At 38.7% G+C, this 27082-nt stretch overlaps 1 protein-coding gene across 2 annotated transcripts in view; it reads right to left on the reverse strand.

Moving 5' to 3' along the window:
* The window catches only part of TBC1D5 (TBC1 domain family member 5), a 497763-nt gene that overhangs the window by 184899 nt on the left and 285782 nt on the right, over positions 1-27082 (reverse strand). For both annotated transcript variants that reach the window (XM_072946459.1, XM_072946400.1), the window contains exons 10-14: positions 22517-22619; positions 15768-15856; positions 14221-14271; positions 14057-14126; positions 8795-8967 (exon numbers count right to left, since the gene is read on the reverse strand). In XM_072946459.1, the coding sequence (XP_072802560.1) occupies positions 8795-8967; positions 14057-14126; positions 14221-14271; positions 15768-15856; positions 22517-22619 (486 nt within the window). The remainder of the gene's footprint in view (positions 1-8794; positions 8968-14056; positions 14127-14220; positions 14272-15767; positions 15857-22516; positions 22620-27082) is intronic.

Here is a 27082-nt window from a genome sequence, read left to right on the forward strand (position 1 = left end):
CCTTTTTTTTTTTTTAATCAATTTTATTAGTCTTTTCAAAGAAGTAGCTTTTTGTTTCATTTTTCTTGTTATTCTGTTTTTAATCACACTGGTTTCAATTTTTACCTTTATTCCTTTCTTCTACTTACTTTTTTGTCTTATTTTTCTAGGTTCTTAAGGTGGAAGCTTACACTACTAATTTGACTTTTCCCCTTTTCTAACGTAAGCGTTTAGTGTAATACATTTCCCGCTGAGCCCTGCTTTAGCTGTGTTCCACAAATTTGGGTATGTTGAATTTTCATTTCATTCAGTTCAATGTACTTTTAAATATTTCTCTCGAGACTTCCTCTTTGATTTAGGGATTATTTGGGAGTGTGTGGCTGAGTTTCCAAGTGTTAGAAATTTTTTCCATTATCATTCTGTTATTTCTAATTTGATTCTATTGTGAATACAGAAAATACACCGTATGATTTCAGTGTATTTTAATTTGCTGAGGCTTGTTTCATGGCCCAGCATATGGTCTATCTTGGTATATGTACCGTAGATACTTGAAGATAACGTGTATTACACTACTATGTGAAGAAGTGTTCAATAACTGTCAATGAGACCATGATGGGGGACACCGCTGCTGAGCCCTCACTTTTGGGCTAGCTGTACTATCAATTGTTAATGGTCTCCAACTGTAAATGTGGATCTGTCTTCTCCTTTTAGTTCTGTCAGTTTCACATTCACATAGTTTGCAGCTCTGTATACACATTCAGGACTGCTAACTCCTTTTGGTGGATTGACCCTTTCATCACTATGTAATGTCCCTTTTGTCTCTGGTAATTCTCTGTGCTCTAAAGTCTACTTTATTTGATATTAATTTGCCCACTCCTGCTTTCTTTTCATTAATGTCCATGTGCTATATCTTTTTTAACCTGCTCATGTCATAATAGCTGAAGTAGACAGCATGTAGTTCAGTCATGTTTTTAAATCTGCTAATCTCTGTCTTTTAATTGGTGTATTTAGACCACTTACATTGATTCCACAGTGACAGTGAATCAGTGGGAAGTGGAAATTGGAGAAGACCTATTTCTGGAGGTTTGGAAGAAAAGAGGAGACAAGTAGGGATGCTGGAAGGGGGAGGCTCAGAGGAATGCTTTTGTTGTGTTTTTATTTTTTTCTTAAAGAAGAAACAGCGAAGAGGAAGAGGTTAAAAACATTGGTGATATAATACCTAACAGCTCTTGGTCACAAAGAGGGAAAGAGTTAACTCCAGAGTATTAGAGACAGAGTGAACAGAGGCATCAACCAGAGCACAGGAAGCAAGGGGAGGTTCAGGCTGGTGGCCAGGAAGGAAGAAGCTGAGATGGTCAGGTTTAGTAGCATGCAGATTGGGCAGACTGTTTGAGAACACATAAAAGGATGGTTCAGCAGGGTAGTGTGCTGCATGTTTTGAAACTGCAGTGGCTCCAATCCAGTGTCCCCAGCTCTCCCAAGTACGCATTATCACTTTGGGTTATTACCAAATCACAGATTCTGTGAGCAAAGTATTTCTTCAAGCGGCCTGTCCTCCACTGCCGCTGTCTCCTCCAGATGACTGCAAAGCCCTCCCAGCTCACATCCATGCTTTCAGTCCTGCTTCTCTAACACATAAACCACAGTGATTTAGTTTAAATGTCCATTATGCCAAAATGCTCACTGTTTCACATTCTTGAAAGTCAGGTACACACGTTGTTTAGGACTTGATCTCTGTCCCTCTTCCTGTGTCACTTTATTACCAACTTCAATTGGCATTATACAGTATCTGGGCTTCCAAACCAGTATGTTCAAATCTCTCTTCAAAGCTCTAGAATCACATAATACAACTGTCTACTGAATATCCATGGTCCCAAAGGAACACCAAACTCAACACATCCATAAGTGAATTCCTCTTTCCTTTGACATTTTTCTCTGTTATTCATTATCTCTGTCATTTTCACCATCACTGACTGTGCTGTCCAAATTATCTTTGCCTCTTCCCTCTTCCTCACTCCCATATTCAATTCATTACAAATCCTGACAATTCTAGCAACTTGGTATTTTCCAATTATTTCCACTTACTGCTATCTTTACTGCTTTTATTTTGTTTCAGGCCACCGTAATCTCTCTTCTAGAACACAGACGTTACTACTTTTGTTGCTAATCACTGTTCCCCTGGCTTACTACCCCCTCCAGTTTCTTTACTGCTGTGTAACCAGGGCAATCCTTCTAAACTAAAAATACGATTATGAAAGCATTATGTTTCAGTACCGCCTTCTCTCCCTCATCCTGGAATAAAGATCTAGACCAGTGCTGTCCAGGAGAACTTTCTACAATGATTGGAACGTTCTTTATCTATACTGCCCAGCTGACTAGCCACTTAGTCACATGTGGCTGGCATTAGGCACATGAAATAGGAATAGTGTGGCTGAGAAACTAAATTTTAAATTTTATTTAATTTTAATTAATTTAAAACTTGCAGCCACCTATTGGGCAGCACAGATCTAGACTCTTCTTAGCATGACATATGAGTTCCCCTGTCCTGGCATTGCCTCATTTTCCTCCTTCCTTCGCACACAAAGTCTACTCTAGTTTTGATGAGCTGACGCGTGTTTCCTGGATCCACGATGACATCCAGACAGGCATACCTTTCCTCACGCTGTGCCCAGCTCCAGGGGACAGAGGACGTTTGGTCTGAGGCGGCCAAAAATCCCACTCCCTGCTTTCCTGTCGTTTCTTGTGTTAGGGTTGGCCAATCCTACGAACGGCACTTAACGCCTACACCTGCCAGAAGCGATTACTAGGAAAACGCCTTTACTTCGCTTAATCAAAGAGGCCGAATCAGGTTGGCACCAGCCTCCTGCACAAATATGCAGCTTTGAACTATTTTCTACTGAACTACTGAATAACTCATGTCCAGCTGGAACATCATCTTGAGACCACTCAGCCACAATCATGAAGCAAGACCAAGGGAACCTGCAGGTCTCAATACTGCAGAGCCACTGAACAGCTGACAGCAGCTGTCTACCTCTAGACTTGTTACTTCTTAGGAAAAATAACAACAGACAAAAACCCAAGTGGCCATTTACTCGGGCCAGTCCTAGCCGAGTTTCTGATACTTGTAGCCAAATGCAATGCTGATGAAGTGTCCACTTTCGTGCTCCCCCAGCATGTTCTGCATGATTCTAATTATTACATTATAGCAAAATAATGTTGTTTATTTATGTATCACACCAAACTAACCATTATAACACCTATCCTGACTACCTAGATGTAACTGTAATGCGAAACGTAATAAATATTAAAGCCACAATTTAATCTAAATATTTCAAGTCTCAGTTATTTTTTTTTCTATGTAATGTGGGCTCCCTATGAACAAGTGCCTAACATTTATTAGGAATTAATATTTATTATGTTATACTGAGGTGAGTGAAGTCTGCCAGGATATAAGCTGTCTGTGAAGGCATCAAACTCCCCAACAAGGGACTGGTCAAGCTGAGATACTCAGTTATTTAATACAATATTAATACAAATGAGATCGAAGGACTTCATGATTAGCTGCCATCTAAAAGACCCTGAGATGCTGGGATTTTGTGCAGGGCCAGTAACAAAGCCCTATAGCCTGCTACCAAGGAGCCCACTCCCCTGCCTCTTTATTTTTCTGTCTGACCCAAATAAGGCCAATATTGGACTTGGACAAGAAGAATTAGGCCACAGAAGATGGCGTATTATTCTGGCTGTATCTCTGCTGCCCACTCCCTCCGTGCGGAAGACCCTGAGACCTCTTTGTCCTGGTTCTTGGCACAACCATGGCTCTCGGGCCCTCCAATCTCCACTGCCTCCTTACTACGCTGGTTTCTGATCACTACTAACAAGACTCCTCTAACTCCCGGCCGTGCACCTGTCTGGGCTTTGCTGCTTACCTGGTTCACCCTGCACTGGCTCGTGGTCCAGTCTGATGCATGGTACCTCTGGGTATCTCAGTTTCCTACCACACCCGTGGCCCTGGTAATATCGGATTGCAAATGGACGCTCAAGAGTTCAAAACCTGGCTCAGTTTTGTGGTCGCTAGTCCACCTCAGTAAGCCTTTACAAGACCTGAGTCCCTCATCTACAGAGCAGAGATGACAACAGTGGCTGGCCCGGCGTGCTGTGAGGGTAAGTAAGAGAATCGACATGGAGCCTTTAGTGCCATGACTAGCCCACAGGGCATAACAGATATTAACAAGTATTAATCATTATTTCAAATAATTTATTACTCTTCCTCATAATTCTTTATCATAATTCTTCATATAGAAGGGAAAACCCAACTTTTTCAAAATGAGTAATTTTGTGGGGATGCGTGACCAACAAAGTATCATTGAATCTTCATCTTCTTTTCACTCAGTCTGTATTTTACATTTAATATATAAGGCTCATTGAAAAGACAAGAACATTTCCATTAATTGTGTTTAGAATAGGAAGCTATTTCCTAAACTGTTGAGAGAAAGCATTTTTAAGATGGGTTATTATACTGACTTTGATGACAGAGTTATATTTTTTACCATATGTTTATACTTCAAATGTAACTTTAAAAAACTTGGTTGTCATACATAATCTTACTGTGATATGTGTTAGAACAAATATGCTGTGATAAAATATTCTGAAACTGTACCACAGCTTAGAAGACTGTTTATCAATAACCAAGAACCTCCCCAATTAAATTACTAGAAGCAAAACCACAGCAAAACAACTGCTAATCCAGAAAATAGGAAATAAGGGAAACGGAAGCTGTCTAATAAACTTTTGGGAGATATGGGATTTATCCCACGAGTGCCGTAAAGAGCTCGTAATTTAAGAATGCCAAAGCCCAAGTGTGTTATGAGGGCCTTTCCTCAAAAGTGACGTTAATTGCATATCCCACAGATGCTTATTATGTATTCTATTTATATCAAAGGATAAAATGTAGTCGAAAATAGACAGATTCAATATATTTAAGAGTGATAATAAAACACAGTTACTCTGGCCTAGCAAAAATTGTTAAGCTTTAAACTTCAATTTTTGGTCTGTTTATGAAACCATACTGATAGTATTAAATATTAAGAAAACAGTATTGAATCTTTATATTTGAATCTATTATGATTAAGGGTCTTATGAACTCAAAACAAGTATGTACTCATGGATGAAACTGTGACACTAATATTTTAGTAATATTAACTCCTAAGTGATGAAATCATAGAACATTTTTATTCTCATATTAAAAATGAAGATACCAAAAACAAAAGAAAACAAAACAAACAAACCCCAAAACTCTTAGAAGTTACCTTGTAAAGTTGGAAATGACGCAGTGAGTGTTTTACTTTGGAAATCAGTCAGCACTCATGGATAGGCCCCTACAGAACTTAATTTTTTAAAAGCCGAACACTCATCAATAATTGGCAAACAAAACACAACTCAAGATGTCAATTATCTGAATTAAAGTAAGAGAAATTTCATTCTAAGTGCAATAGGAGTAATTTTTCATAAAGTTAATGAGAAACTGTAAATTACTTTTAGGAAATACTATTTTATAATATCACCTAGAAAGTATTAAATATTTAATTGCAAAGTAACTTTGTTTAACCTAAATAGTAAGTTGATTTAACATTTCCTAACAGAAAAAAACAGTCACAATTATCCAGGGGATAATGCACTTAAATATAACATTAATAAGCAAGTTATTACATAACATTCAAGATTTCAAGGGGTCTTACTCCCATATTGCAAGATAAACATCATCAATTTATTTAAAATTAAGATAAGCTAATTTGGAATGACTTCTAATTTTGTTAAATAAATTTATTAGCAAAATGCAGCAAATGCGTCCACATGTGCTGCATCAGCCACGTCAGGACACTTCCACATATATTCCCTAACAAAAAACAGAAGAAAAACTACTTTTCAAAATGGAGTAATTATAAACTCTTTTTGTTAAAGATGATCACAACCATATCAGAAAGCAGATTTAAACAAACTTGAATGTATCATGCAACTGCTTAAGACTGACTAAAATTAGATGCCTGGACTCAACATGGGGTATGATTTCATTTTGCTAACACTTTCTCTACCATGTAAACAACTTTCTTCCAACAGGAATAGACAGCAGTACCAGCAATTATTTAGATCAATGTTAACTTGTGTGATATAAAACAAAACAAAACAAATTGAACAAATTTCAATTCACTTCCATGAGATAAAGACCTGTAATGTTTATGAGATTCAAGGACATAAAATTATTGTGCCAAAATGCTATGATCTGTTTCTAAAAGCTTACTCTCAACTTCGATACTATCTCTTTAGCAGCCTTGGTCTAAAGGAGAGCTATTACGTTCCCACTTAAATAGAAGCTGTTTCCTTTAGTGAAGAAAACACAGAAAGCCACAGTCAGAGCTGGCGGAGTTCATGAATCACATGGTACATCATGTTCCCAGAGCTATGATATCCTAATTAATGATAATGACAAATAATGATACCAAAAACAGCACTAACCATATACTGAATGTTTACTAAATATTGACGGTGCTGCCCCGTGCCCGTGATTCGCACATGCGCTCACGTCCACTGGGAATGATGGAGCTGCTCTCACTATGAGTTTTGTATATTATGATTTAATTCTGATAGGCACCCTCTGAAGTAGGTAACATTATGTTCAATCTCCATTTCACAGATGAAGAAACCAAGGCTCAAAGTGGTTAAACAGGTCTGTTTCATTTCAAAGCCTGTGCTTCTAACGGCTGTTTTACAGAAGACTCTTTGGGGGCAGAGAATAATATGAGTCTAACGGTCATCAATAGGAAATACATCGATAGTAGTACAGCTTTGGGTAGCATCAGAACGCAAGGAAATTCAACCACACTGCCCCACAAACATGAACGATAAAACCAAGTCTGATCAGTGAGATGAGTTGGTAAAATCGTTGCACTGTGAAATGTAGTACTGACCAATTAAGAGAAAGAGTGATTTCTTCAAAGTTTAAAAAATATATATATTTAGATAATGAAGATAAAATTCCATGCAAAAATAAAGGGATAACTGAGCTGGCTATGGTTACTGCAAGCCTTGATTTTGTTAGTCCTGCTGAAAACTAAAGTTGAAAAGAGGAAAAGGAGTTAAGTCATGGATCATGGGATTTTACTGGGAAGGTGCTGGATGGATGTCACGGAAGCTCGAGGGACCGGTGTGGTGAAGAGAGAGCACTTGGGAACTACATCTGAGAAGGAACTAGAACACAAAGCTTATAAATCGCTGTGCCAAGTCCACGCCCCTTCACTGCCATGGAGAGCAGCAGCTGGGTCAGAGAGCCAGCAAACAACAAGCATCTCACACAACTGCTGAGTGTGTCCACCAGGAGCCTCTTTCCCCAATATTTAAGACCAATTTCTAGACTAGCCAACAATTTTTGAGGATATAAAATAGGTTTTTGTATTTGACTAAACCAAGTCTTTGAGTGCACAGTAGAGAGGAATTAAGAATTAGCCTCCTGACCTTGTCACTGGCATTTTAGATTTTTTTTTTTATTCTATAATCACACACAAAGCAGCTGGACTTAGAAGCGTGATGTCAATTCATCAGTTCCCGACGGCACTGCCCCGTGCCCGTGATGCGCACGTGCACTCACGTCCACTGGGAGCGACGGAGCTGCTATCAGCCACAGAGTCAAGCTTAAGTCACAGAGATGGAAATAGGCACCGTTAAAACAGGAGGGCAGACGTCGTCAACCACAGCCCAGGACTTCCAGAGGAGAACGGCTGAGTTATGATTAGTCATACACGGTGTAACGTGAAGACATAAAGAAAACACTCATGGATCTGCTTTCCTTTGGGCTGAATAAACAGCCTCCGCTCTGGTTCTAATCCTCTGACTTTAGAGTCTCCCTAATTCAAATACTGAGTTCATATTTATTTAATGAGAATCTACTGTATAGATCTCAGGAATATCTTCTCAACTTTCCTTATTTATCTAATTGAGAGATGGGATTTGCAGAAAGTATCTACCAAGGACTGCCCGGCACTAGATACGAATGTCACACTGTTTCGATTTAAAGGATCTTTTTATTGTCTGTGCCCCTACATAACTATGCATATTTATTACAGTTGTTATCTTTCTAAATTGCCTCACGTTGAATGCGTGTGCACACCCTCCCCTCCTCCAAAGGTGACTAGCTCCACTTTCTTCTGCTATATAGCATGTTACAGAAGTCACCTGGCTGAAGAAGTTTAACATATTATATTTTCATTGTGAGGGACATTTACCTTACTTTTAGAAATGCACTTCTGAGGGTAGACCAGATAACCACACTATAAATGGAAAGAACACGACTATCTGCAGGAATGCTGGGGTTCGGGGCTGGCTTCGTGCGTGTACAATCTGTGTGACCCTGCCCTTCTCAGAATGCTCAGTTTAATGCCTGGCTGTTGCCATCTCGAAATTCCCACTGATTTATTTTTTGAAGGGGCCATTCGCGTTTATTTTGCACTAGGCTCTGCAGATTATGGAGCCCAGACTGCCTGGATGTGAACTATGACTTCACAGTTCAATACGTGTAAGCTCAGTGTAAGCCTTAGTTTCCTCCTCCATAACCAGAGAGTGATGCCCAGTTAACGGGGCTGGTGGGGGGACTGGAGGAAACACCATATACGAAAGCCATGAGCACAGTCTGGCACACGAAACACAAAGGAGCCATGGCATGAAATGGAGCTGGAACAGCTCTTACTCTCGTGTCTACGAGTCTGAAACACACAGAAGCCACCAGAAACCACAATTAGGTGATGATGAGATTTAAACGAATACTTACAAGCCATATATCTGTGGTGCAATCTCTAGTCTGTTCAGGTGCATGTAAAGCTCAATATCGTGCTTCTTCAACAGATGATCCTGGATCTGGTTGACTTTAGTAACAATAGCAATTGTTGGCCCCAAATCCTGTGGTCGAGCAAAGGGGATAGGCGTCATCAGGGGCTCCTTCCCCTAGAAACAGGAAAAATGGAACACGGATTATTTGAATAGTGAAATTAACAAATATATGGACATCATTCTTGAATGTATTTATCAATAGGAGTTTAAATAGGAGCCAACATCTTCTTATATTATCTCATGACGAATGCTTAAAATGTGGAATTCTATGCTGATCGTCATACAGATGACTGCGCTCATAAAGGCCAGGAAATATCCTAAAATACATTCTCCTTGTGTTCCCTTGAGCAGTTTCTCTGGGGACACGAACTCTTACAAGATGATTCTGGCTAGAAGCAGTGGTGGCCACCAGTCTACCTGTCCACGGCCAGCGTGTCTAATCAGCAGCCCCAGTACCGAAACGGAACACCGGGAGGAAAACTTACTTCTTGTGACATAAAGCGTCAACATGAAAAAAAGTGACTGAAAACGGTTTTCCTTTGAGGTCTCAAAACTATAAAAAAAAAAAATGCCAGGAAGTAAAGTAAACTAGTACTAGAAAAGAAGATGTTCTCTGTCTTTTGATCAATTTAAATAGCTGGGTAGAAATATTTTAAAATTCTCCAGACCACAAATACAGCTGACTTAAAAAAAAAAATCTCTGTGGGCCAACTTTAGCGTCCCTTTCTGCCATCCCATGCCCTTGACTGAGAAAGACAGATCTGTCACTCCTTGCCATGTCTTCATGTAAACTTCAACTGCCCCCTCAAGTCTGAGGGTTTACCTAACACACTACGTCTGACCTTTCTTCCGATGTCCGGTCCTCCACTTCCGCCTCTTTCCAATATTGGGATTCACAGCATCTCTCTTGTGACTCTCTGCCTACCACTCATCGTCAGTCTACCTCTCTCGTTCAGGTTCTTGTCTCTGTTTCATGAATGCTGCTTTCTCCTACAGCCCTGGTCTTAGTTTTATTCTCTACTTACACTCAATTCCCTGAGTGAGCTCAGCCACACACAGGGCTTCAACTGAAACCCATTTTCCAAAGACTTCCTCATTTGTACTCAAGACCCAGAACTCGAGAGTGCCTCCCACACACTCCAATGCTGGCAAAGAATCCCAGATTCCCAAGGGGTCTCTAAGGCAGCAGGCCCACAGCCGAGTCATCACCTCCTGCTCAAAGGCACGTTCATCCTCCCCAAGCCTACCTCAACTCATCCCCCAACGAGAACACCTAATCTGCCAATTTTAGCTCCTCAGAACCACTCAGGGGACTCCCGTGCGTCTCTTCTACTGTGACAACCTGACTTGGGGCCCTAATCTTTCCTTTCCTCCTGGTCTTGCTGCCCCTGATTTAGTCTGTTTCTATATCCATCTTCCAAAATTCTGGTGCTCCACCTAAAGCAGATGTTAGATTAGGCCAGATCGCCCTCCTTAAACATTCCTAACAGCTCCTCGCTGTTTTTACTCTGGGGAAAACAGAACAATCAATCTAAATTCTTTGGGCAGGTCTACAAGGTTTTCCATTACCTGGACGGCCTCTATTCTCACTGTGCTTCTAGAGGTCCTGGGATGCCACCTTCGACCTGAAATAGCCCCCTCCCTGGTGTTTCCACCCAGAAGCCCCAAATGCATTTAAAGATTCGGCTCAAGTGCCAGGTCCTGGTTCATTATCATCTTCTCCCTCCTCTCCCATGGCAAGCTCACCCAATTCTCTGCCTCCTAAACTGTGCGATCTCTAAAGGGAGTGTCATCCCTCTGTTACTGAATCAGATTCAGAAGCATGAAGATAAGGAAGGTAAAAGCTCTTGCCCTCATCGTCCGGAGGGAAAACTACACTGAGGAAACCCTCAGAATTCCGTATCAGAGCTGTGACTAATCAGGTCAGTAGAAAGTGCAGGAGAGGGGAGGGAGGGGCATGTGTATCAGGGAAAATTTCCTGGAAGGAGTTCATGGAAGTTTCCCGGAAGCTGTCTTTTCAGAATCATTTCAAGTCTTAAAAAGAAACACAGTCCTTAGGACTCTCCACAGTGTCTGCCCCAGTGTATTTAGGTCTGAAGGACATACAACCATGTTAATTTTTATGGCTCAATTAATTTTCATTAATTTGTATAGACAGGAGAGAGGTAAATCTCTTTACTGCAGAAACCTGTGGGCTGAATATCATGCAGTGTATGGTAGAAGCATGAGCTCAGACAGGGTTTCTAACAACCACATGGAAGACAGAACACTGTATGTAGCCCTCTTCTAAGGGCCTTCAATAAACATGCTCCTGAAAGTCTAACTGCTGGCTTTGGAGAGAACTGATCCTAAATTAATCTGTTAAAAAATGTTTATCTTAATGAAATCATACTACTGATTTCTACTTGGAATAGAATGAGTTGTCATTAAATCAATAGCATCTGTAGCCCATTCTTCAAATACTTAACAGAGATTCATGTGTAGTCTAAGAACTACAGTCATATACCAGTTCTAGTTAGGAAAGATTTCCCCTCAGAACACTTGTAATAAAATATCTTAAATTTTAAAAACTTGAAAGTAATGTTCATGAGAACTACAATGCTAATAAATAGCTTAGCCTATCTAAAAGTAAAATCAAAACAGAGTAAAGATAGAGTTAATGTAAAATACTTCCTTATCTTCAGGATTTCTTATCATAAAGAATGCTATTTGCATTTAACAAATATGATCAAATGAGACGGCTACAACGACCAATAAAACGGGACTCTTTCTAACCACTTATTAGTGGTTCTCAAAGTGCGTTAAACAGATCAGTGCCAGGCCACAAACTGCTGGAGGACTGCAGCCGGGTAATGACCTCACACCATTACATAAATGCGTGCACTGCTTCCTTCACAGAGAAAGTCTTATCACAAAAAGTATATTGCTGAACTAGGCAGCACATGTAGGAATAGACCTGAACTTTCCACGGGATTAGAAGAACTGAATGAAGGAGTGATATATTAATTTCTTGAACTTCTTTTTAAAAAGATGACAGAATCATGAAACAGAATAAAAAGGGGAGGATAAAAAAGGGAGTCAGTAAACATGTTTTTTAGGAATATATTATGCACTGGTAAATGCAAATAAACATGATTTCTCAGAGGTCACATCTATGTGACCCTGGTAAAATAAATGTCATTGTGTTGTCTTAGCCATTTTCATGACTTGATTTTGTGACAGCAACATGAATAAGTAAACCTGAAAAATGGCGGCCCTCACATTTTTATTACTCAGTTTCTCAGATACTTGAATCAGTTATAAACTACAAAGTGGCCACTGCATAAAATGATCATGATGTCGGTATTTAAATGTATTCAAGTACTCTGCTCAAAATGTGATGCTCACATAAGCCTAGGACTTCATCCCATCACCTGCCAAGGACATGGATTTATTGTTCCAAAACGTAAAGCAGTTCATCACACATGCTTACAGCAAGTTTCCCCTCCAATAACCCTTAAGGACTGTAGCATGCTGATGTACTGCTGAAAGAAGACTTTATCAGCTCGGTGAGGGGTTGACAAACTTTCCTTGTGAAGAGCCAGATGGGAAATATTTTGGGCTTTCTAGGTCACACGGTCTGAGCTGCAGGTCCGCAGCTCTGCCGGTGTAATGAGCGCGGCCACAGGCAGCAAGGAAACCAACAGGGGTGGCTGCATCCCAACCAAACTTTCTTTATGGACATGGAAATCTGAACTCTAGATAATTTTCATATGTCACAAAATATTACTTCTCTTTTGATATTTTTTTCCAACCATTTAATAATGTAAAAGCCATTTTTAACTCACAAGCTGTACAAAAACAGATGGCAGGCCAAATTGGCCTGCAGGCAGTAGTTTGCCCTGACCTAGAGCAAAGGCATAAAAAGCATTAGATAGTCATTTCATTTTCTAAGAGATGGAGTGAAGTGACTGAGCAATGCATGGTTTCTAACCAGGATGCATTCAATTATACCAATACAAAAGAAATTAGTTGTACAGAAAATAATATACCAAACACTCTTAACAACATCCCTTGTCAGAATATTTTACAATTTTCCCATTATTGTGTAATAACAATGAAAAGACCACAATGACCTCTAAGTTAGCATATATGTTTGTTTAAAATGACAGTTAATTCAGCAATCCCACCCCCTAGAGATACAGCAAGAGAGCTGAAAACATATGTTCACACAGAAGTTTGTACATAAATGTTCACAGTAACGTTATTCTTAACGGCCAAATAGTGGAAAGAACCCAAATGTCCACCAATGGATGTTTGGAAAATAAAATGTAGTATATATCCAGGCAATGGAACATTATTTGGCTGTGAAAAGGAATGAGGTACTGACAGACACCTGCTGCAATATGAATGAACACTGAGGATATTATGCTATGTGAACAATTGGTCACAAAAGGCCACATATTATATGATTCCATTTATATGAAGTGTCCAGAAAAGGCAAGTCCAGGAAATAGATAGTGTACCAGTGATGCCAGGGCTCTGGGGAATGGGGTTAAGGGAGGGACTGCTAATGGGTACAGGATTTCCTTTGGGGGTGCTGGAAATGTTTTGACATTAGAGAGTGGGGACATTTGCACAACCCTGTGACAATACTAAAAACCACTAAATTGTACCTTTAGAGAGGTGACTGTTACGGTATGTTAATTATTTCACACAAAAAATTACAGTTAAAAAATAAGGTTAAGAGAGAGTAAGCATAAATGGTACTGATGCTAAACGTATATATTCAATAGTGATGCATTAGTCAAGTAAAACAACCAATCTGACACAGAGTTGTCCACACAATTCAGTATCTATCAACTCACGGGGGTAGCGACAGACCAAGTAGATAAATGCACATATCACTCAAAATTTATAATCATTTTTAAGTAAGAAATTATACTGCCTGCATAAAATAGACACATAAAAGAAAGTTTCTACTTATTTATATGACATTTTTATATTACCTCTTTATATCTGCCAGTATTACTAGAGACATGATTTAGATTCCCAGTTCAAACTTATTCCACAGGTATTCTTGTATTTTCATTTTTTATAGTAATAATAATAGCTTCTATTCTCTGATCACGTTTTTCAACTTACTTACTTTAAACTTAAAGTTACTGACTGAAATCATTTGGTCCCTCAAATATATTGAAAAGATCTGCACTGTAAGATTTACCTTTTGACCATCATGCTCAAAAGTAGAAAACCAAGGTTCAGCAGTTTCCATAAGTTGGGAGAACATCGCACTAAAAATTAGAAAAATAATATAATGCTAACGTTAAACCTCCATCAATGTAAAAATGGCTTCAAAAGTAAAAGTAACCAAGCTTCTGTACTTACTAGGCATCATGTTCCAGGTACTCAGGGTTCAGGAGCGTTTTCATTTCCTCACTTAAAAAAGCAATACAAGCAATCAGCAGGTGTAACTTTTTAACTGAAGGACATGCAGAGGTGGCCTTTTTCTATACTCACAAGCCCACTTGCATAAATGTGTAAATTTAAAAAAAGCTAGCCTTTATTAATAAAAAGAGCAACTCCATTAACAAATGAAATCCTTTCTTTCTATAAGGATCAAAACCAAATTAGCTCCCTGTTGGCACCACAATGAGGTAACTCTCTAATTATTCTAAATACCAAATACAGAATGTGACAATACACTCCTCAGAAGTGCCTGGTCTAGAGTAAACTGATTACTCCGCAATCCATCACTTGTCCAAAACAAAACAAAATAAATATAGTTACCAGTCAAATATCCCATATCAAAACATTATTTTCTTTTGATGGCTTCTCCTTTTATTATATTTTAATATCAATTAATCAGTGAGGGCACCTCTTCCAAATCTATTTTAGGGTTGCTTTTACTTTATAAAGGGTTGAAACAGCTACAGAAGCATGTCCAACTCATTCAAAAGCTATTCTCAGTGTATACTTTACTGCGAAATATGTTAGCATATATGGTTTAAAGATGACAAGCTGCATGAAAACACCATCCCACACTAACTTCACCCTTACCCTTTAGAATAACTGAAGCAATGACAAGTAAGGTGTGGTTACTATAGGTCAGATCCAGTAAACTCAGCATAATTAGAAAAAGTCAAAAGGAACAAGAGAATACTACTCTGTAATACAGTAAGCAAGTTAATTTGACAAATACCCTAATATATGCTCAGCAAAATGGATGGCTATATTTGGTTAATCAAGATCGTACAGAAAGGCACATGGAGTGCTGTGCGTTGATTTTATTCTCTGCATAGAGATGGGCTAGCCTGTGGAATATTCCTGGCAAGGTTTTACATTCCCTCAGCTCTCCCTTTCCAGGATGCTTCCTGGCTGCCTCTCTGGCCTGACTAGTTAGCATCTCTTAAGTTAGAGAATAAATTCTAAGAATTGGCCTAAGTTCATTACAATTAACATTACTTTCTGGAAATAATAAATTAACATATTTCAAAAACATGAGAAGTCATTTTTGTCTATCTAAAGACTGGGGTTCTTTGTGGAACTGCTCTCCTATTTATGAACTGAACTGAGTCGACTCTGGTGAGGAGGAAGTATCTCGCAGGTAAAGGTTCCCTCCCAGCCTGCAGTGGAAGACGGGTCACGACAGGACAGTACGTATGAATGTTAACCATCACTAGCACTTTGCCGTTACAACAACAATCTCCTCCTCTTGATCCATCAGTTATACGTCCTCTGGTACAGCTCTAAGGTCTACTAAGATGCTTACAATTCCAAATTTGCCCCATAGCTGAAGTGGGATGAACAGCCAGCCGCATGAAACACAACCAGATGTTTACAATTTATGAAATACTTTCAATGGACTAGATGTTGAGGTGAGAAAAAGATCACAGCAGGGCTGAAAAAACAGAGGGGCTTATGTCATGACTTGCCTTGGCTGCGCAGACTCACTGGCGTGAAGGAAGGCCTGGTGGTCACAGTGCAGGGTGAAGACGATCGGGGCCAGCAGCTCGTGCATGCCCTGAAACAGACAACGAAGAGTGGCGGGTGGACAGGACCAGCCCAGCTGAGAGCTTCTGCAGCTGATCCCACCACCTGCACTTCCACACTATACAGAAAAGCATACACAGAAGCAGCTACAAAATGCGATTTTATGTCCTTTTAGAATCTGACTCCAATTCAGCCACAGCACGCATTCTTCTTTAAAAACATGGGGAGCAGTTCTCTTTTAAATGACACAACAAACAATAAATTGGCATGGTAGACAACCTTGCACCTGTCAGTTGCTTCAGGATCTGTGCTCATAAATATGAATTTCATTTATGCAAATGATAATCATGAGCTACAGTGTAAAGATCTGCAGTAAGAAGGGCAACTGAGAACTGTAGACCTAAGGAAATTACAGCCAATGTTTTCATTATATAATGGCTCAAAATTAGGATGTCTGTAGATTTAGGAAGCGCTGAAGTCAGCTAGCTGGAAATGTTGGATAATAAGAGAAACAACCTTTAGCAGGTATGAGAGAAAACAAAGTTTTTAAAGTAGGATTTTCAACATGTTTAAGCAGAAGATGACCATGATTTTTTTCCTATCAACTTCAACTATAAGGTTACTTTTGAATTTATTTAGTGATTTCACCCATACAATTTTCTTTTTCCTTATACTAGTGTTCACTTGCGGATTTCATGAATAGACACAGAAACAAAAAGGTGTGTTAGTTACTAAGATGTCTTTCAAAGGATTTTATAAAAATGCATTTTTCATCTGTTACTGAGAGGAAATGAGGTGGTTCACGACAGTAACCTGCCTTGTTAATGGAGATTGTTTCCCTACTTAGGCATCAAAAAATGTTTTTTAGCAAGTTAAAAATAGACTACACTCTCTGCTGCCTCTTAGAGGGAGTAAATTACTATTTTCCTTTTGCCTACAGATGATCTTTTAGAAAAAGACAAGACAAAACCCCACCTTTACAGGAAATAACAATAAAACACAAAAGCAGAGAGAACGATTTTCCTGGTGGAATGAGAGAAACCCCCTGCGACGGGAGGACAGTGATACTGGCCTCTGCCCAGTCTAGCAGCTCTCTGCTGCTCGCAGGACACCGGCTATTGTCATAAAGCCACACAAAAGTAAACGCTGCCGGAGTTCATTTGCAAGTTATCACTAGCCTTGACTTAGAAGGACTTAATGACATTTTTACGAAATGATTCATGATCCATTGACAACTTACTTGTAATTTAGGACAAATTACCACATAGCACTTCAGTCTCTTTAGATAACCAACCCCTGCTAAACAGACCTTGAAAAGACTGTTCCTTAGGGGAACACGGGAGAGACCCAGAAAGAGTGGGAACAGCGCTGCTGGTGTGCTTTAAAATCATCATGAGGCACTCACTCTCCAGGAATAAGCTCAAGTTATTCCAAAGACCAAGTGCCATCATTTTAGTCATCAAAGTAACAGTTCTTATTATAGAGAACTACAGAAAAGCAAAAACAAAAAGCAGAAAAAAAAAAAAGGGAGGGTGAAAGGGAGGGTGGAAGGAAGGAGGAAGGGAGGAAGGAAGGGCCTAAACAAAGAAAAGAAAGAAATTTAAAACTGTGATAGACTCCTTCTGGTAATCTTTTGCTTCATTTCTGATGATTTCCTTAGGATAAAGTCCCCAGGAGTAGGATTCCTGGGTAGTTAAGACATTTGTTAAGATATACATACAATTTGGTATATACAATTAACCTGCCCTTCAGGAAGAATTCCCTCACTTTAGGGCATAAAAATCACCATCTCACACATCCCCACCTATATTTGTCCTTTTTTTTTTTTTTTTAAATCCTGTCAAGTTTCACCATCAAATGGTGGTTTTAACTTAAATGCTAGTGAGATTGAACACATTTTATTGGCCATTTTTATGTAATGAATTGTCCATTTTCTCCTGATGAAGTATCTTCCTTTTTCCTGATGATTTATAGTAATTCTTTACCAATGTAGACTATTAACCTTTAGTCACTTTTCTTACAAATACTTTCCCGTGTTTATCATTTGTCTTTTAATTTTGAGGATATATCTTATGTCATTGTGAAGCTGTATGCTTTAAAATAGTCAAATCTTTCATTCATTCTTCATGGTTTCTTGTTTTGCTTTCATGTCTAAAAAGACTTCCTCATATTAATATTAGGTTAAACATATAGTTTCCTTTTTTATAATGAATTATTTAACTTTGCCCTGAAGAATAAACAAACATGTATTTTTTTCTCTCTCAAGGAATTAAACTAATCTGTTGAATAATCATCATTTACTGAATAATCCATTTTCTCCCAAGAGTTCTGAAACGTCATCTTTATCATAAACTAAATATTTAGCTCTTTTTCTCCCTGAGTTTTTACTGGTATTCCATTGGTCTATATACTCTTAACAAGAACTTTAGCACTGTAATGACCTGAATTATAAAATATTTCATTTCTCCATATTTTCTGTTCTTTTTCTCAAAATCATTCTGACTACGCTAACATTTTTTTCATCCAAGTTAACTTCAGTAACATTTAGTTACATAAAATGCTAAACAAAATACTACAATTTTTATTGCCTTTGCATTAGATTTAACTGTAAGAAGGATTTTTTAACACCACCAGATTTTCTAGTCCAAAAATGTGTAGACCTGCATAGTTTTTATTAGTTTTATTACTAGGTTTTGGTTGGTGTTGGTGGCAGTGATCTTCCGAATGAACTTTTCCCATCAGTTTTTTCCCCTCCCTGTGTTTTCTCACTGACTACGGCTGGTTTAATAAGAAGGAGCTCTTGCTAACTGCCTCTTCTCACCTTGTTTAAACATTCTTGTCCCTCTAGCTTCTGCGACACTACTCCTTCCGGATTCTCCATTTGCTCATGCACCATTCACCTTCATTTATTCCAAAAACTACGTACAAATCATCTATGATGTGCTGGGAGCACAAAAATGAATGAAGTGGGCAAACTCCTAACCATGATGGCGCCCACAGTCTACGTGGCAAGACACACAATAACAAAACAAGCATAGAAGTGCTATACACTTATCAACTGGGACAACTGATACATGTGTGCATGCGTGCACACATAAGTGTGCACACACGCACACACACACACCCAGGTCCTACTACGGGCTCAGCATGTACAAGGTACTCACTACCTAGGGACTGAAGGAATGAAACAGCTACCAGTCAATACAGTCACCACTCATTCATTTTGGAATAAATGAAGGCTGGTATTTCATTTATCAACACAATGGCAACAGTTGAACTACAATATGCAAAATGGAAAAGAATACTGAATTATATTTCAACATTTCCCATCAATAAATAAGGGTGCTTTTTGTATAATGGAAATTCAGAGCCCCTGAATACCATTAAGACATCCTCTTACAAATTCAGTGTTGACTCCCAACTACACTAGGGATAGTTTCCTCAAATAGACTTGGAACAGACTGTTAGTTTTACTCTCAATTCTTGACTAGTGAAACCTGATTAATATTTAGAGGTGGCAAACATATAGACATCTTTAAGGGAAAAGAGACGTATCTAGAAAGAACAGTCATAAATTCGATATGCTGTAAATCTGACAAAGTGTCATAAAAAATAATGTATTGTCAGGGTACTTCCTGGTCCCCCAAATGCGTGCTTTCCTTGCACCCACACTGCTGGCGGGCACCCTGGCTTGCTGACAGCCTTTCCCCTGCTGGATCTGCAGTAGTCACTGTGCCCCAAACTCATGCCAGTTGAAAATAAAGGTAACAAAGTTTCCTTCGACAACAGCCTGTAGGCTCACAAAATTGAACCTGTTCTTTTATCTGCCTGTGCTCATTTAGCCCACCAAGCAGTCTTTATTAAAGTGGAGACATCAGGCAGTCAAAGTTCATTAATACCATTTATATAATCTCTGCAGTTTCAATTAACTCAGCAAGACATTCTACTCCATGATAACAGTCTCATTAATTCAATAAAATCCCATAACTATTAACAATATGGTCGATGTTAAACGGGGTGTCACCTAGCACAAAATAATAGCTTTAACAGCTTGTGATGAAACTCAAGGTTTTCTCTTAAATTTGATCTGGCGAAATATTCACAGTCCTTTTACAGCAAGGGATCATTTCTATGTAAAGAATCTATAGCATTTTTAATGTGCACAGGGTGTAATTTAAGCCTTAGTAGGTGATAACCAGGAGTGAGTTAATAATACTTTCCTATTCAGTAACTGATAGACTTAATCTGAATTATCAAGAATGTGATCTTCCAGACTGCTGTTTAGTCTTTCTCATAAAAGGGGGGCATACACCACAAATGATGGCGTGTGCAGTTACTATGCTTTTGTTCCTTGTCCATGGAACTTGTTTCCATTATCTTAAGACTTCCTTAATCTAGATCTTCCTTTCTCTAGAGAAAAAGAGGAAACAGATGTAAAGCTGGGATAATTTTATTCAGACTTGATTTGCTATCATCAAATCTTTTACTATGAAATCAGAAAGAGGAGAGGAACAATGAAGAGGCTTTTGATGACAAAAGCCAACACCATGAGAAGTGCAGAAAAACAGAAATAAACGCAGATCACAGGTGAAGAGCCCGAGCCACAGAACTAAAGCTGCAGAAGCATTCTGCCCCCAGACTTCTTGCAAAGCATGTTAATAATGCTCTTAGACTTTCAGGCATCCTGAATGGAATTTTCTGCTCTTTGCTTCCCCCTAAATTCTACACTGATTGAAATTTATTTTCTCCCAGTCTCCTCTTTGGTTTGTTTTTGACTTCTGAACTTTGTATCCAATCTGAATAGCCTAACTTGCTTGGGAAGGCCTTTTCTACCCTGAGATGATAAAAAATTCTCCTAAATGGTTTTATTGTATTTTTATGTAATTTTAGTTTTTAAAATTATATCTTTACCCTATCTGGAATTTATTCTCCAATAAAGGTCTAAGTTAATCTTTTTTTCCAGATGCAAAGCCAAATATGGCAAGCCCATATCCTTTTCCCATTGAATGAAAATGCCCTGGCTTGTCACATTAACATTTCATTTGTAACTGGACCTGTTCTTCGTTTGTCTCACTGATCTATTTCTCAATTCCCACACCCCTGTTACATTGGTTTGATCAACAGAACAGTTATCAGAGCTTTCATATGTCCCCGGGCCACTCTCCCCTTCCCTTAAATTCTGTGGCGACTCCAGCATATCTAACACCGACTATGATGATAACTAATGGTAACTGCCCCGGGCACTAATGTGAGCTCTCAGTCAGCACTCTATGCTTCTGACTCTACAAAGTCAATTCTATCATTGCTCTCATCAACGAAACTGAGGATAAGAAAAGCTAAGCAAGATTGCCTAAGATTGTGCAGCTAGTAAGTGGTAGAGCTGAGATTCAAACATAGGCCTCTGAGTCTAGACCCAGTGTTCTTAACCACTAAGCTATATTATCTTCATAAAAATTACTGTAAACCTTTTTGGCATTAAATGAAAAACAACTGTGTCTAGTTTTTAAAAACCACATGTCTCACTTAGATTATCACTGGAATGGTAATGCATTTATACAGTAATAGAAGTAATAGTTTTACTTAGTATCTTCCCACCTAAAAACATACCATCAATTTTCTATTTATTCAGTGTTTCCTTTATCCTTCAATAACATTTACAGCTGTCTTCATATAACTTTTGTTCCGATACCGTTAAATTCATTTCTAGACACTTGATAGTTTTGGTTGCCATTATAAATAGGGTATTTTTTTTCCACTCTAAAAGCTAGTTATCACCATGTGATTAATATAAAGATATATTACTAATATCAAATCTAAGATAAAGTTAGTTCCCTTGGGTATCCTATGTATATAGTAACAAATATGTTATTAAGGACAACTGTAATATGACTTGGTTTATTATCTTTAAGTGAATCAAGTTTATCTCAAATTAAGTATACTGCTCTCACCATGCAAGTTTTTTGTTATAATACACTGAATTTTGGTGGTTATCAGCTGGACATCACAACTTTGGGTTGTTAGAGAATTAATAAGTGTCTGAATTTCCACTTAATATGCATTTTGAGAAACCCATAAAAATACGCAATTTGTGTATTTTTATTGGAACCTCATAAGCTTAAATAGAAACCTAGACATTTCTTTATATACTGAACAATTTACATTTCAAAAAGAGCAAACACAATCCAATAATATACGTTAGTAATGAGATGAATCAAACATCAGGATCACAAAGAATATCATATAAATTTCAAAAAGTTGAAAGGGACTTTCTGAAGCTACGTTACTGGTGAATTTTAAAGAGCAAAAGGACACCTGATTATTTTCTACATGGCATGTCACATATTTATAAATGCAGTGCTTAGAAACAATATTTATATCTGCAACTCTGAAAAGTTTTATTACTAGATTGCCTTCAAAGATGCTGTTTATAAACAAACTCCCAAAAGTTGAAAGAAAAGATTGAATGCCTTGTAGGAGACAATTTGGTGGAATGTCTCCCAATAAGGAGGAGGCATATGTGCTGCGAGGAGCTCACTTTTCTCGCCAGGCAGCTGACGAGCCGCTCTCTGATTGCGTGACTATTATGATGCAGCTCTGGATACAATAAAGGCTACATTATTGCTCTATCATTTGTCAAGCTGTATGGAAAATTTTGAGTCAATGGATGCCACCTGTACGATATTTTCATTACCTGTTTATAAAGCAACTGCTCGTTTTCTCTAGCATAACAGAAAAGAACATCTGTAAGAATTTTTCTCACATTTTCTTGTTGGAAAAACTGCATTTCAGGAAACCTGAAAAAGAGAAAACACAGGATTGAAATTGACTAGCACAATTCCAAGAATTACCCTCAGACTCTCATCTCTGAGAGGTGCCGAGGGCTGCTCCAGGTTTTAGTTCAAGTCTGCGTTTGCCATGCAACGTATGCCATCGGTGGGACTGATGTGTTAAAGACAAAAGGGTGAGGAAAGGGAAGCCATCATACCACAAGGGAAATGACACCCTTCACCATCTGACGATTTCAAGGGTCTTCATCTGCCTAAAGCCATCACGTGGTGAAAGCAACAGTCTTTGAGCCTGTGCATTTGGGGTGGGGGATTGCTTTGTTTCACCTCACTGGTTTTGAGGACTACGTAGAATGTAATTTTTATAAGTATCAACATTTTGAAGAAATCATTATCCCTTTTTCTTGGATGCAAATATCAGGATTTAAATTATGTATGACCACACCACTAGTTTTATCTGATTAAAACACAGACTTCAAATGGAGTAACTTAGTCAATGTTGCTTAAATGATCTCTGTATCCAAAATATTACCAGGTGCTTTGAGGTAATGTGAAATAAAAAAAAGGGCCGAGCATCCACCTGAAAGGAGCTTAGACAGTTGTTTATAATGCAAGAATGTACAACTGCAAGGACCCAAAGAGCAAATACACAGCAATGCAATACACAATAAATATATAGTCTGCTCTGTGGATCCATGGGTTCCGTGTCTGCAGATTCAACCAACCATGGACCAAAGATGTTTGGGGGAAAAAAATCCAGAAAGTTCCAAAAAGCAAAACTTGAATTTGCCAGCAGCCAGCGATTATTTACGTTGCACTTACACTGCATTAGGCAGCATGAGAAATCTAGAGAGGACCTGAAGTGCACAGGAGGGTGTGCGGATTCTATGAGGACACTACTCCATTTTATATTAGGGACCTGAACACCCACGGATTTTGTTATCCGCGAAACCAATCCCTCATGAATATCGGAAGGTGATCCTATAAGGGAAGAGGAATGTCATCTAGAAGTAAGCTGTCAAATGGGTCCAATCACAAAAGGTTTGAACAAGAATTTTTAGGAAAAGAGGAACATGGAACATTTCAAGGAAAGAGACAAAGGCACAGATACTCCAAATGTAGAGCCGAGTAGGGTGACTAGTAGTGCCAAAGAAAAGTACTTCCACAAAGCACTCCCCGTTGGGAGCAGGACATCAGGACAGAAGAAATGGCGGGAGGTCTGGAAAGAGCTCTGAGTGCAGTATTTACAACTGGGGAAAAACAAGAGAGTGACTCTGCATTTCTGAATAGGGAAATAACAAAGAAAATAATATTTCAGTAACTCCAGGTGGGAATAGGGCTGAAAGAGGAGAGATTACAGGAAGGAGATAAGAGGACATTGTACTGAGGTGAAACAGAAGCATCACAAACTCAAGGAGAAAAGCCTGGGTTCAAATTCCTGTTGCAGAATCTCCAGCTGTGGGACCTGGAGGCAGTCTATTAAGTAGGGATAATCATCCTGATCCTGTGATCAAGACGAGACGATGTGAAAGCACCAAGAACGGGACTTTCAGGAAGAAAGGTCACTGCTAGTCTCTGAGTACTGGTAGGTACTCTAGGGTATAAAGATGCGAACTGAGTGGCTTTGGAACTAGAAAATAAGACAGTAAGTGAGGGACCGAAGAGGAAGAGTACCTAAACAGGACGCCCGGGGCATCACTGAGACAGAAATGACTGTGCAAGAGTCTTTCAAAGAGCGGCCAGGGGTGCTCTGCTTCATATTACAACAGCTTTCTGCCTCCGATTTCTGGGGACCTCCGCTGTCTCATGCTTCACTCTGATCCTCTTCCCCCCAGTGACAGTTACAACTTTCTCTCCAGTCCAGGCCGGGCTCCTGGGTGAACTATGCTAGTGGTTTGTGAAGCAACTGTTTTCTGGTCCTAATTTTTATAATAAATTGAAGCCTACTTTATCTCAATCTGTTCATCTGACTTCTGTTTAAAATCCCCTGGATGCACAATTTGTCCCCAGACATAAATATCTGGTCTTTTCTCTAGCAGCAAGGAAGTCTCTCTTACTGCAGTGGGGCAGTAATGAATGACCCATGGATCTGAGCAAGGTTATCTCAAATCTACGCACAAATCTCAATGTGGTGACCCTCTGGACAGCCCAAACTCAGGCCGAGGAGTCTGACTAGGCACCAGTGACCTTAGCTGTTAAAGAAAAAGAAAATTATTCAAAGTAGGTTCAAAGTAATAATAAGTGTATCATAGAAGCCAAGGAAGTTCCAGAAAGATTTCAAATGAATGCACTGAAGGAGGAAAGAAACATAAAAATGTGTTAAATAATTTATTTGGGACAAAAGAAATTTGTTAAAGGCTTTAGAAACTCAAATATCCCAAGTTAGAGTAATCAGGATGAGAGACAGGTAAGTAGCTACTAATTGCTGAAAAGAAATTTCTTGGGAAAACTTAGTCACTAAAGTAAAAATAGAATAATCCTTCAGAGGTGAAACTGTTTCCCTTTCTTCCTCATGTGATGATTTAAATCTAGCCCCGTCTTGAAGTGGGCTTTCTGACATGCAGTGTGGACTGATTACATGGCTCAGTGACTTTGTGTGTCCCCTTCCTTAACTATGGTTTGGAAATTTTCCATGCACAGTGGCACTACCGAATTCCATGCAATCCAATTCCATGTGTGGATTATGAGAGAAAGTACTAAAAACTACAACATTCACTTTGTAACAAATATCCGGGAACTAGACAGTAAGAGTTTAATACCTAACTACTAAAAATGTAAATTATATTACATACCAGTTCATAGTTGCATTTAAATGCATACTAAATACTAACCACTTGCAAGATTAAAAACTAGAGATCTACAAGAATTAAATTGCAGGTAGATAATCTAAATTACCCACTTTTAGCAAATACCCAATCAACCGAAAACGTGTATTAGGCAGACACAGCGTATCTACAAGACAGCACACCATCTACAATTCTACTCCACAATGCTAACGTGCCAATTTAATGAATTTTTCGTGATATCCTCTTTTCTAGAAAAGTATGACTTGTTCCCTAAATTCTGATGTAGAATCCACAGGATTAAACAAGTAAAGTAGAAAGGTTTCAGAAAAGTTCTGAAAAAGAAACAAAAGTTAATGCTATGTTCAGAAAAATGACTGGAAAAAGAACTGACATTCAGAGACATTTTTAGCAGAGTCTATAGCTCAGAAGGTAACAGGTGAGGAAGACTGGGGCAGAGAGATGAATACCTGTTGTGGTATGTCCGGGTAGTTAGCAAGGTGGCAGGACTTTCCAACTGCTTTGCTATTCGAGCATAAATGAGTCAGAGATACGTATTTAGGTAAAATTCCATGAATTTAGATTTACACAGAAAAACCTCAGTCATCAGGTTGATGAACAAACCTAAATAAAAACATATTTCCTACAACAAATACTTGACTGTCATACTATCAGCCTTCAAAGGAGAAGGCATTCCATCTACAGGAATCAGAAATAAAAGGGAGAAAAGTAGTGACTAGCTTTTCTGGGAACAGTAATTACCAGTTTTTGAGGACATGTTTTTAGGTTCAAAATAGCTTCCCTGACATCTGGTGTCGAGTCAGGGCAGGTAATCTGAACATAAGCCTAACCCAAATATCACTGGAAAGGCGAATCTGCTTTTGAAACAATAACAAACATCAGAGAACACAGACTTAGTGTGGATTCAGTAATTGTTAAGATTTTGAAAACTCAATAGTGACACTACAGTTTCACGCAAAATAGAGAAATGGTAGTAAATTCATTAAATACGAGATAGAGAAAAATTTTAGAACTGAAACTAGAGATGTTTATGACTCATTCAAGCCAAAATATCTGACAGAAAAGCAAAAGGAGAAAAAAATCAGAACAGATAGGAACTGAAGACAAATTCCGCTATTATTAGAAAATGAAAGTCCAAGAGGAGTAATTTCTGCATTTGGCCAAAAATAAAAGTGGGAATTGGGAAACCGGTGAGGACGAAACTCGGACAGAGATAAAAACCAAAGAGAAAGTAATACTAAAGTATTCCATGGTGAGATTTAGACTAATACGGTCTTTTTACTTAAAGGGAAAAAAAAGTGCTAATTCAGTTTTAACTTAATTGATCAATATTTAAAATACAGCAGTTTCTCTCTCAAGATGTATGGAGGAACTTTATATTTAGACAAATTTTACATACTGCACACTGATATCCAGAGACATAAAAGTCTGAGGTGTGGGTTTTGTTCCGTATTATGAAATAACCCCAAATTCGTAGGCAATATAGTTTTCATTGTAACCACCCATAAAGAAGAGACATCAGTGGACTGGACCCCAGGATACCCATCACCCAGCCTCGTTAGCAATCAACCCTTGTCCTGTGTGCACTCCTCCCTTGATGTGACATTTTGAAGCAATCTGAGACATCATTACATCTGTAATACTGCAGTGTGTATTTCTAGAAGATAA

Source organism: Vicugna pacos, chromosome 1 (genome assembly GCF_048564905.1).
Source record: "Vicugna pacos chromosome 1, VicPac4, whole genome shotgun sequence".
NCBI lineage: Eukaryota > Metazoa > Chordata > Mammalia > Artiodactyla > Camelidae > Vicugna > Vicugna pacos.